This window comes from Diospyros lotus, chromosome 5 (genome assembly GCF_014633365.1).
Source record: "Diospyros lotus cultivar Yz01 chromosome 5, ASM1463336v1, whole genome shotgun sequence".
In the NCBI taxonomy this organism is placed as follows: domain Eukaryota; kingdom Viridiplantae; phylum Streptophyta; class Magnoliopsida; order Ericales; family Ebenaceae; genus Diospyros; species Diospyros lotus.
The window spans coordinates 7,135,310-7,154,425 of NC_068342.1; the positions used below are offsets into that span (position 1 = coordinate 7,135,310).

Here is a 19,116-nt window from a genome sequence, read left to right on the forward strand (position 1 = left end):
GAAGAAGAAGAACAATGGGCACATTCCTGTTAGCACAGGAATGCCCTAACTTTGCATTTTCCAATTATAGCAAGTTAATTAATGGGGATAGAATCCAACCCACTATATGAATCCATTATCTAATCTGTTACAATAATATAGCATATGATTCCACAGCATCTATTCCATGTCCATTCCTAAATTCTTCAATTTTTTTTTTTTCCTTTTTGGATAACCAAATACTTCAAAAGTTGCTTCTCTTTATTTTGATATCATTCGCACTTTATTCTATTTCTTTTTCATAATATGATGCTTTTTTTTTTTTTTTTACTTTAATAAATAGTATTGACCTGTTTAATTATTTAGAACATCACATAAAAATCCGCAAGAAATTATACTTTATTCATCCTAATTGGTATGAAGCATATAGATAACTACTCAACACCATAACAATATATCAGTTCTATTTTATAATCAAATTTTTTAAATCTAATTTTTGTTTTGTTTTCCTTTATCTCTTTTGTCATCTAATTTAATTGAAAGAGCTTAAAATCATTAGATATAATTTTAGTTAAAAATTAAAAAAATTATTTTTAAAATATGTAACGGGGCAAATAGTTTTAACTAAAAAATATTTAAGATAAAAATAAAAAAATATTTTTTAAAATTAAATGTAGCCCAAAGTTTCCTAAGTCCACAACAAATCAAAATATGAAACAGGATTACACAGCTTTTGTGGGATCAGCTCATTGTGGCTCATTTTTAGTAGTTAATGATAGTATAATTTTATGCTATATATATATATGTATATTCAATTTTGATGGAAGTACAAGGCACCTTTTTTAAAGACAAACATGTACTTTGTGTTGTTGTGGACAGGAAACATACTTAATTGGCATTGCCATGACTTTAAAATAGTCCTATATTAAGATAGTTTGATGGAAGTTGTGTTTGGTGCAATTAGCTTAAAATAGTCTTATTAAAGATAGTTTGGACTCCTTGTTGGATGAAAGGCCACCGGAGGGGGCCATTGCCATTTCACACGTTGCCACTTCTTGTCTTTAGAGCATAACATTTTATTCAAATTATTATATAAATAATGAAGAAAGTTCGGTCACTCCACAACAACTAGACTAATAAATATATATACTCACTCAGGGAAGAAGTGAATAATGGAATAGAGGGATATATATATGATATGGTAACTTTATGTGATATGTGTTTTAAAGATAATTAAGATTTAAAATTCATGTAAGTGATGTCACATAATAGATTGGTGTGTAAAGAGCTAAATTTTCAAGAGTCAATTTAAAAAATATATATATATTGGTGTGACAACCGGCAACAACAAACCATCCTGCAATTGGTTGTGGATCAACTGGCTTGTTTTATAATTGATATATACCTTAAGAAATAAAATAAAAAAATAAAAACTGGATTTGGTGAGTTATTTAATCATGTATTAGATAAAGAAGAAGCGCTTGCCTTTTTTTTAAAAAAATATTGTATAAAATTCATCTTCCAAATTATTTTAAAGAGGGTATTTGTTATTTTCAAAATATAACAATTTAAAATTTATAATGTAGGACCAGATATACAGTGTCTGATTGGTTTCAAAAAATAAGAAATGGCTCCGGATAGAAGGGCTCATCGGGAGGAAATTGCTCCCGATAAGTCCTTCCATCCAGAGCCACTTCTTGGTTCTTGAAGTCAAGCGAACACTATACACTCAGTCTCACATTAAAAATTTTTAATAGTTAAATTTTGGTAATAATAGTACCTAATTGCATTCATTATTAAAGAGAAAGAGAATGATACATTAAAATAAAATAATATAAATAATATTCAAAATATGTGTGATACACAATAATAAAATTATATAACCTAAATTTAATTTAATTTTCCTTAGGTGGATGTCAATTTTGCATAAATGCATTGAACCAATAATTTATCTCATGATGCACAAACATCCAATTATTGTTTCAATGATCATCAATAGGTGTTAAAACAAAGTTATGATTGCGAACTTTACTCTCTATTAATTCTATGATGATTATAGAATTATTTTCCATACTATGTAAAAAGCCCTTGAAAATGCACTCTTTTCTTCTCTCCAATGCTGGTCAAGGCAATTGCATGATTATAAGCTTTCCACTTGCTATCATTTTGCATTGCAATTTTTAGCAGGGATAGACCATTCTTTTATTTTTTATAGTTAAAAAAAATATTTATTTTCAATAACAGTATCGTATCTTAATTTTTTAATTTTATCAATCGTTTTAAATATTCTTCGTCATCATGAGTCAAATGCACAACCTGAGTGCCAAAACACCCGAATTCATAATAAAATCTATGATTGATTGACTAGTTTTTATAGGTGTTTGTAATTGTAAAAAATAAAATATTTTTGTCAATCGACTTAAATATATGATAGACAAATATATCTAAAAATTATATTTTTATATGTTTCAAAATCCTTTGTTACAACTTAGATTATTATTGATATTGAAATCTCCTCTCGTAAAATAAAAAAATGTAGACCAATTTATTTTTTAATTATTTTTTTTAAATTAACATGAAATTGTTGTCTATATATGTACATATATGGCTGCAACCTTAATTAAGTTGGGTAGGCTAGATTGCGTTGAGTTTCAACATTTTCAAACTAGTATTGGTCAAATGTTGAAAAAGTCAAACGTATATACAAATACAAGTTATCCTTTGAATAATATCTCAAAAGTCAACATTTTTATTGATAACCTTTGAATTTCGTTAAGAGTCAAAATATATATCTCAAAGTCAAGGCTTAAAAACGGCTGTATGATTTGCGCTTATAATAGAGACGAGGGAGTAAGTGCCACTGGGGAAAGCAACAATCCCTCTTACTTTGATTTGTCTTTTTTTTTTTTTTTTTTTACATTTGGACAAGTATAGTTGAATTAGACTTCTATGTGATTTGTACTTAGAGATAATAGCACTGTTGAGGATGTGACAAACGTAACGGCTTGTATGAGATAAAGCCCTAGAATTTTTATTTTCATTTAAAAACCTTTTGTTGATTATCTAAAATATAAATGATCATCTTTGATTCCTTATTTTAATTATAATTTATACATTTCAGCTTAAAAGCATGAAAATGGTAAAAATGGCCTCGTTTCTTGATTTGGAAACGACAAAATCCGTTTGAAATGGTTTTCATACTATTTCTGTAAATTGCGAAACGTTATGGGCTATTTCACAATTTAGGAAAAATAGTCGAAAACATGTTTTTGACGACTGCGATGACGAAGAAGGGTGAGAGGCAACGATTATCGAAGCCCAATAAGATGGAAGATGCAATGGTGAGGGTGAGACAAGATGAGTTGGTGGTGAGAGACAAAATAATGACTAAAGCGACTAGAGAGATGAGGCGATACGTTGATGGCGAGAAAGACGACGATGACGGTATAGATGAAGAATGCAATAGCGATTGGTGGCGCAATAAGACGGGTCGACAGCAAAAGTAACGAACACCCGAGTCTCTCTTTAGCTGTTCCAAACTTTTAGGCTTTACTGCATTTACAAATTTACAATTTAAGGTTTACAACATATAATACTATTTATATCATATAAATTATAAATTAATTTCACATACACCCATATTTATTTTGTTCTAACACTTAGAGTTTTAATTATTTATTACATATAGCCTTATATTTTTAAAATTTACAATTTACCCCAAATTTTTGTTTCCTTAACTTTTCAAAAAATATCGTTTTCGTATTTTTGTTTCGTATAAAAAACGTTTCCCATTTTTGTTTGTGTGCAACCTAACATTTTGAGATTCATATGTACCGATATTTCGTAATATCTTGACAATTAAAATATTTAAATGTTTGATAAAATTACATTTGATTTGAAATGTATTTATGAATTATGATTTTTAGTCACACCATTTTCATATATTAGTATTGTGAACTAAAAATAACATTTTAACTGTACAAACATGTTTGTGTATTAGTAGAAAAAATTTGGTGAGAGGGCCCTTTGGTTGTCGACTCTTTCAGTTTTGCCCCATCTGGCAGACAAAATATGCGTTGAACATTGCAGTAGCTGCCTGCGTCTGTACGCAAAGGTTGTTGGTTGGTTAGGAACATCAGTTCTTTTCCTTCATCGAGACTTTTAAGGTGAAATAAATGCATGTTTAAAGGATAATGTCGTGCAAATAATTTTTTTTCCTAAAATAATATGATCTGTTGATAATTAATATTCTCGAATTTCTTGAATTCTTACTGATATTATCATTTCAATAGTACTTTTTTGTCTAAATTTTTTAAAAAGATTATACCAAGGGCTGACTTTTGCATCAAAGTCAAACAAACTCATAAATAGGTGATCGAACGCAAATCCAGCCCTCTTCCAAGCGAGGGTTGACTTCTGGAGGCGGCTAATGTATTGAATAATGTGGTTGACTTATGGAAGTAGGCTAATTTAGTAAATTTATATACTACAAACTATAAGACTTTATATATAATATTTTAATAAGATTTAAATCCAGTCGAGTTAAATTAAGTTTTGTTGAGCTCATACTCGACTTGCCGAATCACTTTCAAGACTCGAGCTCGGCTCACCAAAAAGTTGATAAATTGAGCTCGGGCTCCAGCTTGACACGAGCTCAAACTCGACAAAATCTACAACAATGACACAGAGAAACGAAGATAGGTAACAGTGGGTAGGGTTTCAAATGATTTCACATTTTTTTTCTTTGAAACCATTTTGTCCTATTACCAAATGCTTGTGAATATTGATAACCGACTTTTTATCAATTAGTTCATAATCTCAACAAAATCTTATTTATCATTTAATCATAAAAGTAAATTAATCTCCAATTTATCTTTGAAACTTGAAAGCAAAATAATCTCAAAAGAATTATTATTTTTTTCAAGATACATACAATTTTTAAACATAAATTCTTTAAATTTTATTGTTTTTTGCTCAATGCATACGGTTTTTAATTGAATATCCAAGCATATAGTTGTCTGAATTTTCTTTTACAAATTAAGTTTTAAGAGAATTTAGTTAATCCATTTGAAAGTTAAGGTGATGGAGAGGAGGATGGTACGTAGCATAATCCATTGACACTGAGTCCAATTGGCTATAGTATTTCCCTTGTTTTTTTTTTTTTTAAAATTATTATTCTCGTTGGTATCTTCCATTCGTTATCCTAACTAATGGGGTGGATTCTTTGGTTTGTTTAAGAAAAGAAAAGAGATTTGGTATCAAGACAATGGCCATGTGATCATCCTACAAAGAGATTTGGTTCCACTTAAAAAATTTTAAGCAACATTTGATTTGGAGACAAAAGTTAAAATTTTACTACAAATATAAATACAAATCATCATCGTCAAGCCTTTATTTTCAAAGATTAGAACCAATACCTTAAAAGCCTTACAAATCATCACAGCAACTTCTTACTTTCTTTCAAATATAAATACAAATCATCACACAGCAAGTTCTCCCCATCCATCGCTTTTCTATTAATCAGATTTCAATTCAGTCTCTAGTACTTCATTTTGTCTTTTCATATGTCACTAATAGCTAGTTATTATAATAAGTCCTAATATTTTAGAAACCATCTACTATACCAGCATTACCACTATACATATTTTTTTATTTATTTTTGAATTGTGAAAATAAAGAAATCTCTAAAAAATTATTATTATTTTTTTGTTTTCTTTCTCATTAAATATGTTTTTTGACTGAATTTTCAAACACGCGATTCTTTAAATTTTCTTTTTTTTGGGGGGTTTTTTCCTTAGTAAATATGGTTTCTGATTAAATTGAAAGATTGCGATTCAAAGATAAAATTAAAATTTGCTTAGATTTTTCATTTTTTTAATACATAAATTGAGATTTTATTTGGGTTTAAAAATTAATTAATTAAGATTAATGGCTACATTTTTTCATTGTTCTTTTATCCATTTTTTTCCTCTCTAAATTCATCAATTCAGGACACTCTCTTCCGGTTAAGAGTGAGTTCAGTATTTTTATTTTTAATTAATTTATAATTAAATACTTGTGTGTAATTGTTTAAAATGGTAATTCATTTTTTTGGCACATAAATATAGTTTTTTTTTTTTTGGCCAAAAAATGATTTCGAAAGGAATTTTTGATAAAAATCTCATTAACTGAAAGAAATAAATAGTTTAAGACATCTAAGTAACTGAAATTTTAGGAGGAAGAAGGAGAGTATTTATTGAGGATTGGAAAAAGTTTTTAGTTAAAAAAAAAAAAAAAAGATTTAGGTGGGCGAAAGGAACAAAAGCGACTGCATTTAATAGATACCTCCAAACAGACCCTTCATTACAAAGTAAAATGTGGATAAGATAGAGCCGTCACGGACCACCTGAGGTCACAACGGCATTCCCGTAAATAGTATAGAAGTTGAGGGGCCAATATGGAAGGATCAACTCAATAAATACGCCAAAGTACCCCCGCACCCGATACAGATAGATAGCCTTTTCATTTCGTGCCCATTTCTGGGATTCACACATAAATGGAACATAACCTCTCTCTCCCTCTCCCTCCCTCCCTAAGCTCTTTGATTTCAGTGCTTTAAAGTGAGGCTTTGATTTGGCTTCAGAGCACTGAAAATCATCATTGAATTTGTTCTGACCGATCAAATCGCAGTGTTGGAGAACTCTGCGTTTCGTGCTGGATTCGCTTATTCCAGTGCTGCTTAGCTGAAGATTTGCTTTGATTGAAGCTGATTTTCGAGTTTCTAAGTTCGAGTACGAGTTGATTTTCGAATTTTGAGCTATGTATGGGGTCGGGGGCTCACAGACGATACCGAGAGAGACGAATCTCTTGTTCTCGTCTGCTTTCAAGCATCCAGATGGGCAGTTTGTGAAGAGCAAAGAGTTTGCGAGCTCAGATCTGTACTCGAATCAGCAGAATCAGCCGAGCTCTGTCCTAATGCGGTACCGCTCGGCGCCGAGCTCCTTCTTCACCAGCCTCGTCGACGGCGGCGCTGTTGGATGCGAGGAATTTCTGAATCCTCATCAGTCTTCGAGTCCTGAATCGGAAGCTATTTTCGCGAGGTTCGTGTCTTCTAACGGCGATTCGGAGCCGCAAGATCTGCAGTTTGCCACAAAGAATGAGACCCCGGAAGCGAATCAATATAACATGTACCAGAATTCGCTGAATCATAACGATTTGTCAAATCCTTCAAATTTAGGGGGCAGTCATGCTAATATTGACGGCTTGTATAAGGTTACAAATGGTGCGGCTATGCGGAGTCCGGTGCAGGGGAATGCGAACGGTGGCAATTGCTCGAATCTTGTCAGGCAAAGCAGCTCCCCGCCGGGGCTTTTCTCTAATTTGGCCACCGAAAATGGTATGGTCCTTCCTTTTCTTGCTTTTGCTCGGGGTTTAGGATTCTATTTTCTTGTTACTGTATACTTGAATGTTTATTCACACACGGCTGGTAGTAGGAACCAGATCAATTAAGCTGGCAAAACGAGTTGACTTTTAGTTTCTGTTTGGATCTGAGGAAAAAAGGGCAAGGAAAGGAAAATGCGAACAATAATGCTTAAAAAGACAATAGAGTTGACTTTTAACTTCTGTTTGGATCCGAAGAAAGCAGGAACGAATGGAAATGGAAATGCCGAATAATAATGTTTTAAGAGCAAGTCCTTTCTTCAACCGAAAAAGAAAAAAATCTTTTACCACATATGGAGTTGACCCTGTCGTCAAGGTTATAAAGGCGAAAAGGAAGTCTGCAAATGCGTATTGCAGAAAGGAGGCTTAATGTATATAAAAAATCAGTTAGCAGAAAATCAAACTATGGAAATAATGATGATAAAGAACAAGGTACTGGAAACGGAACCCCACATCCCAATCCTCCCCTTCAGACAGCCACTGTGCTGCAATATTTTGGCTGTGGAATTTCATGTTTATGGAGTCCTGGAGCTCAGCATTTTAGTAACGTATCTGAGCAGGTCTTTTTTCTACCCAGCGGTGCAACATTTTAATCACCCTTCTCTGGTTATTTGAAATCGTTCATGATATGAATTCCTATTGTATTTTTATCCTATTTTTTACTTAAGAATTTATTGCTGAAAACTTGCGATTAATGCCAGGATTTTCTGTTATGAGAGACGGGGGGAATTTTAAAGTTGGTAATGGAGCCAATGGAAGAGCCAATCAGACTAGTAGATTGAATGATCATATAAATTTCTCATCTGGGCCATCTTCTTCCTCAAGATTCATGCCTCAGATCATTGAGAACAGAAATGAAAGCAGTAGTCCGGAAAACGGGCGCTTTGGTAATGATAATAGCAGCAATGGTTTTTATGGACCCAGCTTTCAAAATGATTCTTGGAATAATTCTGGGTTCACTGGCATAAAGAGAAACAGAGACGATGAAGAGAAGTTCTCTGGTTTCACTTTAACGCAAAGTCAGGTATCATTTGACCATTTTATTACTTTCATTCATGTACCGCTTATGCTTCCTTGTCATGACTATGTATTTGTTATCAGAATGAGGACTCCAGAAATTACACTACTGGTTTGACTCACCATTTGAGCTTGCCAAAAACTTCTGCTGAGTTGGCTGCCATAGAAAAGTACTTGCAGTTTCAACAAGACGCTGTCCCTTGCAAAACCAGGGCCAAAAGGGGGTGCGCAACGCACCCTCGGAGCATAGCAGAGAGGGTAATTCTTCAGCTACAATTACTAGATGGAATATATTCTTCTGGTGTCTTATGGTTCTTGTTGGGGATAATTGGCCCTATTCATTCCTTTGATATGCATTTTGGTGTATTAATTCCAGATGAGAAGAACACGAATCAGTCAAAGAATGAAAAAATTGCAAGAGTTGTTCCCAAACATGGACAAGGTAGTTTCCAAGACTCCCATTGCCACGCAATTTCACTGCTAAAGTATAATTACAATCTGAAATTCGCTCTGTTTTCACTTGCCAGCAAACCAACACGGCTGATATGTTAGATTTGGCGGTCGAGTACATTAAAGACCTTCAGAAACAAGTTACAGTATGCCACACAACTGATCATCCTTCCATCACATTCGAACCACTTGTATCTGGAACAAACTTTATCTTCCCTCATGAAATTTCTTGCATTTGGTGCAGACTCTCGCGGATACTCGGGCGAAGTGCAAGTGTTCGAGTACGCAGAAACAAATTTCAAGTCCCACTGTATGACTTGCTTGTGTACAGAAGATGCTAGGAAAGAGAAGATGGAAAGGGGAAAAGATAGCGAGCTAACTTACCTTTTTCGATTCACCCTTAAATAGTATGTGGGCCTGAAGCTGAAAGCATTTGTAATAGTCATCACACAACCCAGATCAAGTAGAAGATTAACCATCCTTTGGATATTCCTTCTTGTATAGCAATAATGACTATCACATGCTCCAATTGTACCTTATTTCATGGATTTGCTATGTTTAGTTGGACATTCAGCCAACTTGAGATGAACCTTACCACAAAGAGCCTAGCATAGATTTTTGTCCTTTTGTTGGTGGAGAAAGTGAACATTATATCAGATTGGGAAACTTGAGTTGGGTTCAGATGATCTGTATGAATTAAATTTGTGCACGTATTGTGGAATTGGCTGAACAAATCTATATTTGTGAAAGCTGTAGCCCTAAAAGCCATATCTTTTCCTCCTTTTTTATAATGTCTGCTTTCAGAAGTCAATGCGCCATTTAAGCCTAATATTAGGTCTGGTCCCCCCTGTTCGTGTTACAAGCATTTATTTCCTTGATTTGAAGCTACACGGCACTGCTCAGGTATCCTGTAGAAGGTGGTTTTGAATTTAGAACTGGGGGCGCAATTCTACAACCTTAAATAGAATATGACACGGCAAAAATATCTGAACAATCCAAAAATAAAAGGGATAAACTTCAGATACGAGTAATGATAGGTTCATGCATGCAAGTACAAATGGATACAGTTCCCATGGGGCGATCTCAGCGGTTGGTCAGGGGAGGTGAACTAGGGTAGTCTTCAAGTTCGAATCCTCACCCAGCAACAACAGCTGCTGGTAGATAATATCCAAGTTTACCTCCTCATCACTAAAAGGGTTTAGTGGTGGGGGCATTCGCAAGGGGATGACAGCCCAAGTACAAATGGACACAGTAGTAGCTTCTTTGTATTTATAAAGGTGGCCATTCTCTTTTGTTGAATTTCAATTGTATACACTTAAGTGACTCATATGCATCTTTTAACTAACATAACAATTAAAAGCATCTATCAAAAATAGAGATAGTTCTTGCAATCAAAATCGTGGGGGAACCAAATCGAATCGGTCAATGTGGTTAAAAATCGTTTAACTGAACAATAATTTGGTTTGAGAAAAAATCGAACACTATTTCAATGAGTATAATTTGATTATGATTTTCACTAAATCCAAACCGAAATTCGAACTGAAACCAAACCGAATATATATATAATATTTATTTATTTAATATATTATACATACACATAATATATATATTGACAAATACATTTTTTTATAAGTATTTTAACTAATGCATTACAAATATATAAAATATTTAACATTTATAAAGTAATTAACAAATAAAAATAAAACTTATTCTTAAATTATTTTATTTTTATCAATCAAATAATTATTAATAAAAATAATTAATTAAATATTAAAAAAATAAAACCTGGTGATAGATTATGGATCAAACTAAAAAAATCATGGTTAAAATTGAAATCGAAGCGAAATCGAATGGTTTGGTTATGGTTTTTAATTTTTAAATTCAATAAGTAATGGTTTGATTTTGGTTTTAGTAATTTAAGTCTGATTTGGTTATGATTTTGACAAAAACTAAAATCAAACCAAACTATTGCCAACTCTAAACTGAGGGCGTGTCGGAGAGAATTGTTAACTTTTAATTTTTGTTTTATGTTAAGAAAAGAGAACTCAACATATTATTTAATAACACTATCAGTTTTTAAAATTAAAAAAAAAAAAGCTAAACATTTTATAATTTGGTATAAAAAATGATTAGTTTAATAGTGAATAGTAAGTAGAATGATAAATAACAGTTGAAAACTAGTCTATAGGTGAGGAGTAGAGATGCTAAATGAGTTGAATTATGCATAACCACTTCGACTTGATCATTAAAAATAATAATTTGTTAAATTTACAACGTTAATATTAATAGCAATGCTTATGATGTTTGAACAAATAAGGGAGTGTCATCTTAGTAAAACTATGCTAAAGGTCAAAACACGAGTTGACTTTGAATAGCCAATTACAATGAGAAATTTGGATCTTGGATAGATAATACTCTTGAATTGCTCCTAGTTCAGATAAAAGATGGGCATCAAAGTATTTTTAAGTCAGGATAGAGATAGTGTTTACAAAACATGATTCAAGTAGAAGAAAGTCTCGAAATACTTATCTGTTAAGCATTCATCTAGAGGCAATGACTATAATTTAGGGAACAAATAAACATAAGCTTGGTATGGAAAAACATAAGATAGGCATTTCAATTTTTTTGGGTGTCACATGCCCTAATATTTATTAGCTCAGGACAAGATATACCGTACTTAATAATCCTAATTGTTGTAGGATAACCCCAAGATACCTTTCAAAATGGGAGTTGCCAAGAAGTAAAGGACGTTACCAAAAAGGGAGTCTTTCGGAAGGTCATGCCAAAGACTCTTTGAGTTGTTCCACAAAGGTATTTGCCTAACCTATCTCGTCTCTTCGGGGCCTCATTTTGGCCTTTCAAAGACCTTTTTTTTCGGCCTTCCAATCTTAACCCAAGGTACTCGAAGACTCTTGTCTCTTACTCGAAGGGTCTTGCCATGCGTCTTTATGCATGTGTCCCAACATCTTTTGATTGTTATAAATACTGCTTGGTCCCCCACACCTTCAGGATCCAGATCCAAACTCCGAAGGCCCAGGCCTAAGCTAGAATTAAGTATTCCAAATCTACCAACATAGCTCTTCCGAAGACCCACAACCACTCTGAATTCCACATTGCATGCATGACATCTCATCCACATACTCTCTTTTGCATGATGACAACTTCTACTTAGGCATCGGAGGGCCTGTGTGGGAAATATCCCCATGTGTATGCCTTCTGACCGTCTCTGTGTTGCAAACGCAAAGACTTGGAAGACCTTTTCAACTACATACTAAGTCTTTCTAGATATGTATCAACTCTCTCGAACACTAGAGACTTTTCTGTAGACTCCTTTGAAACCCCATAGCACCTCTTGGAGACATTCCCAGCTCTCCCAAAAGTTGTACCTCTAGGATTAGAGTCGAAGACCCCTATGGGTCTTATCATGTTTCGAAGACCTCATTGAGTCCAACTGCCTACTGAAGACCTTCCAAGCCATCCATTTTGGGTGATCTCCTTGGGGAATCTTCTAGGGCTTCACACTCTTTCGAATAACGGATCAAACCTTGCCCCACACACATCATTGTGTTCTTGAACAACGGATTGAACTATTCCCTCGAGCAGCCTCGAACACCTACTGGCACTATTCACTAGTACAGACCTCGTCCTGTCTTCTTACTGGGCTCAACCAAATCACCTTTGGTCTATCCTAAGACAAATAAATTCTGATTGTTGTATCTTTACAACAACATTAATCCAAATAACTCATAAATTTGCAAAATCAGGAGGAATCAACTAATCATTTGCACATGGGGTAAGGGTTAGCTAATTCTCATCGTGATCTTTATTATGAAACTCAATCCAAAAAATATAAAAAGATCTCAAGAAGTGAGTCAAATGTAGGACATTGTACACTACTCTTTCAAGCTTATAAGCTATATCTAGAATTCTTTATTGACTTAAATATTAGAGTGGTGTCTTCCTAGTTGAATTCTAGGACAATTACTTTTGTTTCACGCTTGTAGAAATTTCTAGGCCATGTTAGTTCGAAATGTGGTCTGAATCTTATGGAAAATCTTACAAATTCAATTCATGACCAATCCTACGTTGCCAAATGCATTAGAAGTTAGAACACACTAGTTTACAATCATTTTGTAGCCACTATGTGGTTTAAAAAATAAATTGACTTAGATATACAAAATATATATTTGATTTTAATTTTAAGGTAAAACATATTTGAAATTATAAAATATATCATAATTTAAAAACAATAAAATAAAACGATCTCCCAATCAAGACACATGGGCTATTGACCCGTCAAGCTATGGGGGTTGATCTATATAAGTTGGAGAAATTCTATTCACAGCCTATATTTTTGCTCTTCACAACCCACACCTCCTCAAATTCCACAACAATTTTAAAATTTCTATTTTATCTCTCCCATAGCCCACAACCCACTTTCTTCTCTTACCACCCCCAATCGTCAACCTCCGTCTCGCCTCTCTCTTTCTCTCTCTCGTGCGCGCGCACACACACAAACACATACATATATATTTTTGTATTATTTGAAATGTTTTTTTTAATTATTTTTTTATTATAATAAAATAAAAAATTAAAAAATAATACAAATAAATAAAATTTAAATATATACATTTCAAATAATTATAATTTAACTAATTTTAAATTTTAAATCATGTGTATCTTTAAGTAATTTAATAAGATAAATTAATTAATTTAATTTTTTTAAGTATTAAAAATTCAACACGATGATTTAAAATTTAAAATTAGTTAAATTATAATTCTTTAAAATACAAATATTTAAAATTTATTTATTTGTATTATTTGACAATTTATCTTTGGCAATTTTGATGGACGGTGATGAGCCAAAAACCAATGCATGGCCGCGGCCATAGAAACCTCCGCATCTCACGATGCGAGGGTTTCTCAAACCTCCGCATCTCGCGGTGTGGATGACTCTTTTTTTTTTGCAATTGCATAGGTAATGTTTCTTTTTTTAATTTTCTGTTCATTAAATTATACTTTATTGCTTTAGTGTTAGTTTTGATTTTTTTTTTATTATTGACTACTACTTATTTTTGGGTTTTTAATTACTCAGTAGAAATTGATGGAGAAAAAAGATAGTTGAATTTTTCTATGTCCCAACTATGTCTAAAATATATAAGACAAATGAGAAGACTCATAAATTTAATTATATTTGTTATTTTTCATATTAATTATATTTTTACACTTCATATTTTAAATATACGTGTGAGAATAATATGAAATCAATGATATTTTAAAAAAAGAGTAAAAAAAATTAAAAGGCCTAAAATAAAAAAATATAAAAAATAAATACATTAATAAATACTAGTTTAGGTTTTTGAAACCCAAATTGGGTTCGAACCCCCGCACCTCATGGTGCGGAGGTTTGAGAAATCCTCGTACCTCGTGTTGTGGGGGTTGTTGAAACCCCAGCACCGCGAGGTGTGGAGGTTTTTATGGCTGCGACCATGCTTTCGTGTGTGTATATATATATATATATATGTGTGTGTGTGTTGGGTTCTATGGTCACGACCATGCTGTGTGTATATATATAAATATATTTATATATTTATATAGATATATATATATCTGTGTATGTGGGTCGGTCATGGTCGACCCAGCAACCGTGTATATATATATATATGTATTGTGTCTTGTTATATATATATGTGTGTGTATATGGTGCGAGAGAGAAAGAGAGACGTGAGGTGATGGATGACGATTAGGGGTGATCGGAGGAGAGGGTTGATTGTGGGGGTAAAATAGGTATTTTAAAATTATTGAAAAGTTTGATGAAATGTGGACCGTGAAGAGTAATTCAATGAGCTGCGGATAAAATTTCTCTATAAGTTAGTGTGAATACCGTTCATTTGACATTTTAGTGTGGAGCAAAGTAGTAGTAATGGTTGTTTAATATAAATGTAGGCAAAAAATTGAGTGAAATTGAAAAGTGAAAACAAAAACAAAAAATGAAAGCAAGTTTTTTTTTTTTTTTGTGTATTCAAAATTTTGAAAAGGTAATTAAACAGAATTTTCTATTTTTACTTACAAATAAAACAAAAGCAAAAAACTAAAACAGAAGTGTAATCAAATGAGCTTGTTAATTTTTTAGGGTGATAAACTAAAATCTAAGGGCTAAGACTGTTAGTAAAAATTAAATAAAACGTACTTATCTCTAGCTATTATTTGTATGAAAATCTGAATTGTAATTGAATTGGATGCTTTTAATCAATCAGCCAAATGCACAATGATGGTGTATGCCCTCATATATGGACTTGATTGGAGATCTAAACTGTTTTCACTGTCTGTATGACTATGTTATTTTTTTAATAGAGGAATCCTCTATTTATAGACTAATTAATGTCTATCTTCATTCAAACTAATCCCATCAAATTAGTTTGATTCAATTTGAAAAATAATTATCACTCTTTATCTAGTGGATAAATACTATAGGAGATAATTACCTAATGATTTAAAAGATATTTCTCAGATAAATAGGACCACCTTATACTAATAAATAATTATAATAAATATAATTAATCTAATAGATAATTACAAAGACTTCTCTAAAAGGTACCAATATAGAATTAAATAATTACAAAATCTTATATTTTAGGCTCACCAATAGTTGCCATGCTATATTAAGAATAACAATTGGATTCGATTGAGATGGGTTTGTTTGTCTTATTATCAACCTCATTACTTATATATCTTAACCTCAACACTTGCGTTATCTTATCTTGTCTTGTGCTTAACAAAGAATAAGTTCTTTTGTCCCCCCTCACTGAAAAAACAAAAGGGGGTTGTTGTCCACTCCGATGGGGAGCAAGAATCGATCTCCAAACCCAATTTATTGTCTTGAATCCAACATTAATAAATAAATAGAAGATCAAAAGTATAGAATTTAGGGTGAAATTACCCTTACACCGACGATTAGAGACTCTATAATTAGATTTTGAATATTTATGATATGACAATGAATAGGGCATTAGATGATTCAAATCACAAGAGATTTAAGGGCTATTAGCACAAAAAAAAAATCAAAAATTTTCAAGTTGTGGTAATTTTATCAAATTATTATAATTTTGGCAATTAAGGCCGAATTTGTAAAGTTAGAAGTAATTCTAGTCAAATTCAAATAACGGGCTGTGTTTGACCATATAATTTTGTTAAATACAAATTTATATAACAATTTAACATTTTATTATAAAAAAAATACCATTCAAATGTAATATATTTGTTGTGCAATTCTAAAAAAAATTTGATTATTTTAACATTTATGTGTAATATAGCAAGAGAGTTTATGTTTTTTTTTTGCACCTTTTTAAGGGAGTATAATATTCTATATTGTATTTCAAAACATTCTGGTAAATGTATATGCGTGTGTATTACTTTAGTTGTTTTCACGAAATAATTATTTATTATTGCTTATAAAATGACTTTGCTATCTGTTAATTTTATTTTTTTGGTCCTACTTGGATCACCATTTTAGTCAATGACAGTGGCGACACTTGAAAGTATTTAACTGTGCCCAAATCTCCAAAATCTCTTCCTTCCTCTTGCCATTGCACCAAATGTATTTAAACTTTCATTAGATTTTAGGGATTGTTTAAAAATAAAATGAGAGTGAGGGTGATTTGTTGTAGAGTTATCTAAAAACTTAGTCTGAGATGGAAGGGATTATTTATTTGGAGCTATTTAAAAAGAATGTGAGGGTGATTTGTTTAGCTAATCTTAACTGTAACAAAAAAAATTAAACTCTCACACTTAAAAAAATATATTTAACATTTTATTATAAAAAAAATTGTACAAAGCTGTTATTTCAATTTGGCTAACAAAATTGTTAAGCTGTTATAAAGCTGTATTTAACAAAATTGTATTACGTGGTTGAGGGTTGACGGTCGGGCAACTCGTTATTTCAATTTAGCTAAAATTGCTACTAACTTTATAAATTCGGCCTTAATTGTCAAAATTAGAAGGATTGAATAAAATCGGCACAATTCAAAAAGTTTTGACTTTTTGGTGCTAATAGCCCAAAATTTAAATATAATTTATGTATACATTTGTAATGATCGATGTTAATAATGAAATAGTCCCTAAACAAAAAGCAGAACAATGACGGGCATATACAAGGTCACTGTAATTACATTAATTCTCAGATTTAAGCACTGCAAGAATTCACATCTTGCATTGTGCACTTCATTGTACTTTAAATACAAAAAAAGATGGTCTTTGCAGCTTCTTTAAAAATGTAAAAAAGCAGTGGCGGTTTTCAGAATCTCGACCAAAATTTCAGAATAATTTATCTGTCATGTTGAAGTTGAATGAGGGGATTGATTGCCAAGAAAATAATTATAAAGGAGAGGGGACACAGTTTTATTTTCTGATTTTAAGTTTGATTGAAGTTATATATAATTTGTAAAATATTTTTATATATAGTTTTAAATCTAAAAAGAAAAACTCAAGGAGAAGAGTAGAAGAAATTAAAAAGAAAGCAAAAGCAAGTCAAACTTAGAAGCCCAAATCAAAGCATCTGCGGCACACACACACATAGTTACATCTTATTTTTAGTAGTCATGACAGAGGCTCCCAGCTGCATCGATCTCTTGGCTTATTATATAATTCTTCAGTATTTTCTCTCTGGCACTAACTCTTCCCAGTAGTTTTACTTGCCAAGATCACCTGCAACAAAAACCAAAAAAAAAAAAATGAGAGAGAAAGAGAGAGAGACAGAGAGAGAGGTGTTAATCTAATTGGTAGTATACAGGGTTGGAAGTTGGCGGTGCACTTCATGGGCAGCTGCATGGCCATGCTGCGGTCGACGCCGGAGATGGGAGGGCCGTTGACGAGGACGCAGAGGCAAGGCTGGCCCAGGGTTTTGATGGCGGTGCAGCAAGCATCGCTCGGCGGAATTAGGCTGAACGGCGCCACCGCCGCCCGGCATGGTATCAGCTGCACCAGCGCCGAGAAGAACGTGCTCCCGCAGCTCTGCGCCTCCCCTTTCTCTACTAATCCCCCCGCCATTACCGCCGTCAACACCAACACTACTGCCACGGTCTTTCCCCCGCCCAAAACCTTCATTTTCAACCGCCCAAATGTATATATCCCCTCTGAGAGGCTTTGTTTCTTCATTTGCTATATATTAACGGATCAATCTCTCTTTCTCTCTCTCTATCTCACACACACACACGAACGCACGTATATCTGTATATGTAGAGGAAGCTCGATCGTGGCATTTTGTGCTTCTGTCCTAACCCTTTATATCGCAGTTGTTCATGTTGTTTTCATGGAAGCTCTACCAGCGACATGATCTGCGCAATGCCAAGCTGCTGGTGGCAAGCACTTGTGAGAATTGCGTCACCCCACATGGAGTGCCCATTAATGTGATTAAGCCATTTTAGTCTTTTTTTTTTTTTTTTTACACATTAAATTTAGTTTAGTTTTGGTTATATTCTATTTGGATTCTATCGATAAAAGTCTAAAATAAATTATTGGGTCTACAGAATCAATCAGTAGATTTATATAACTATTGGTACGTCATAAGAAAAAATAATAAAAAAATAAATAAATGGATCAATTAAGTCTAAAAGGGACGACCGGGCGACAGAAGGCCGTAAGAGATTTGCGACAAATGACCAACATGGCTCACAGGTCAGTAAAGGAGACTGCAAAAGGCACCCCTGCGGCCCGACCAGGTAGTTGCAAGGTGGCTCGGAAGGAGCTGTGGGCTTGCGGTGCGAGATAGAGAGGGCCATGGGCTTGCAACGATGACTGCGAGGTGAGCAATAACAGCTACGGGGTTCCACATAACATGTAAATTAGATAAATCAGTTGAAAATCTTTATAACAAAAGTATAAACAATCATCCATAAAAAAGTTGTACCCCATAAAGACAAAATAAACATAATTTATAAGAGATAGATATCCGTAACAATTTTAGTCCCACTTAAATTAGAATTTATCAAGATAGACGTTATTTACAAAACTTCTAACCTTCAATCATTTAAAATTGCTTCATGCCCCTCTATAAATAAGTAGTCACTCATTTAAAAAAAAAATATCTCTGATACTAGTGTAAATACTGTTCTCAGTCTTTTATCATTTTTAATGTCTAACTTAAATATTAGAGTATTTGGACAGGAATCTTTCGTGCCCTCTAACTATTTTATTTCTTGCAAGATCAAGTTGATTGACGATGATAATTCCTGTTAAATAAATTTATTATTATAT

At 32.9% G+C, this 19,116-nt stretch overlaps 2 protein-coding genes across 2 annotated transcripts; one reads left to right on the forward strand and one right to left on the reverse strand.

The window, feature by feature from the left end:
- Positions 1–6,453: 6,453 nt before the first annotated feature.
- On the forward strand, positions 6,454–9,404 carry LOC127801867 (transcription factor bHLH130-like). The gene is made up of 6 exons (XM_052337355.1): positions 6,454–7,354; positions 8,100–8,422; positions 8,500–8,673; positions 8,792–8,857; positions 8,943–9,011; positions 9,110–9,404. The coding sequence occupies exons 1-6, from the start codon at positions 6,778–6,780 to the stop codon at positions 9,179–9,181; spliced, it is 1,281 nt and encodes a 426-aa protein (XP_052193315.1). The 5' UTR covers positions 6,454–6,777; the 3' UTR covers positions 9,182–9,404.
- Positions 9,405–17,564: 8,160 nt separating this feature from the next.
- LOC127801552 (protein LIM1) lies at positions 17,565–17,967 on the reverse strand. Its single transcript, XM_052336790.1, has 2 exons — positions 17,618–17,967; positions 17,565–17,568 (listed from the first exon to the last, which is right to left on the reverse strand). The coding sequence occupies exons 1-2, from the start codon at positions 17,965–17,967 to the stop codon at positions 17,565–17,567; spliced, it is 354 nt and encodes a 117-aa protein (XP_052192750.1).
- Between the last annotated feature and the right edge of the window lie 1,149 nt (positions 17,968–19,116).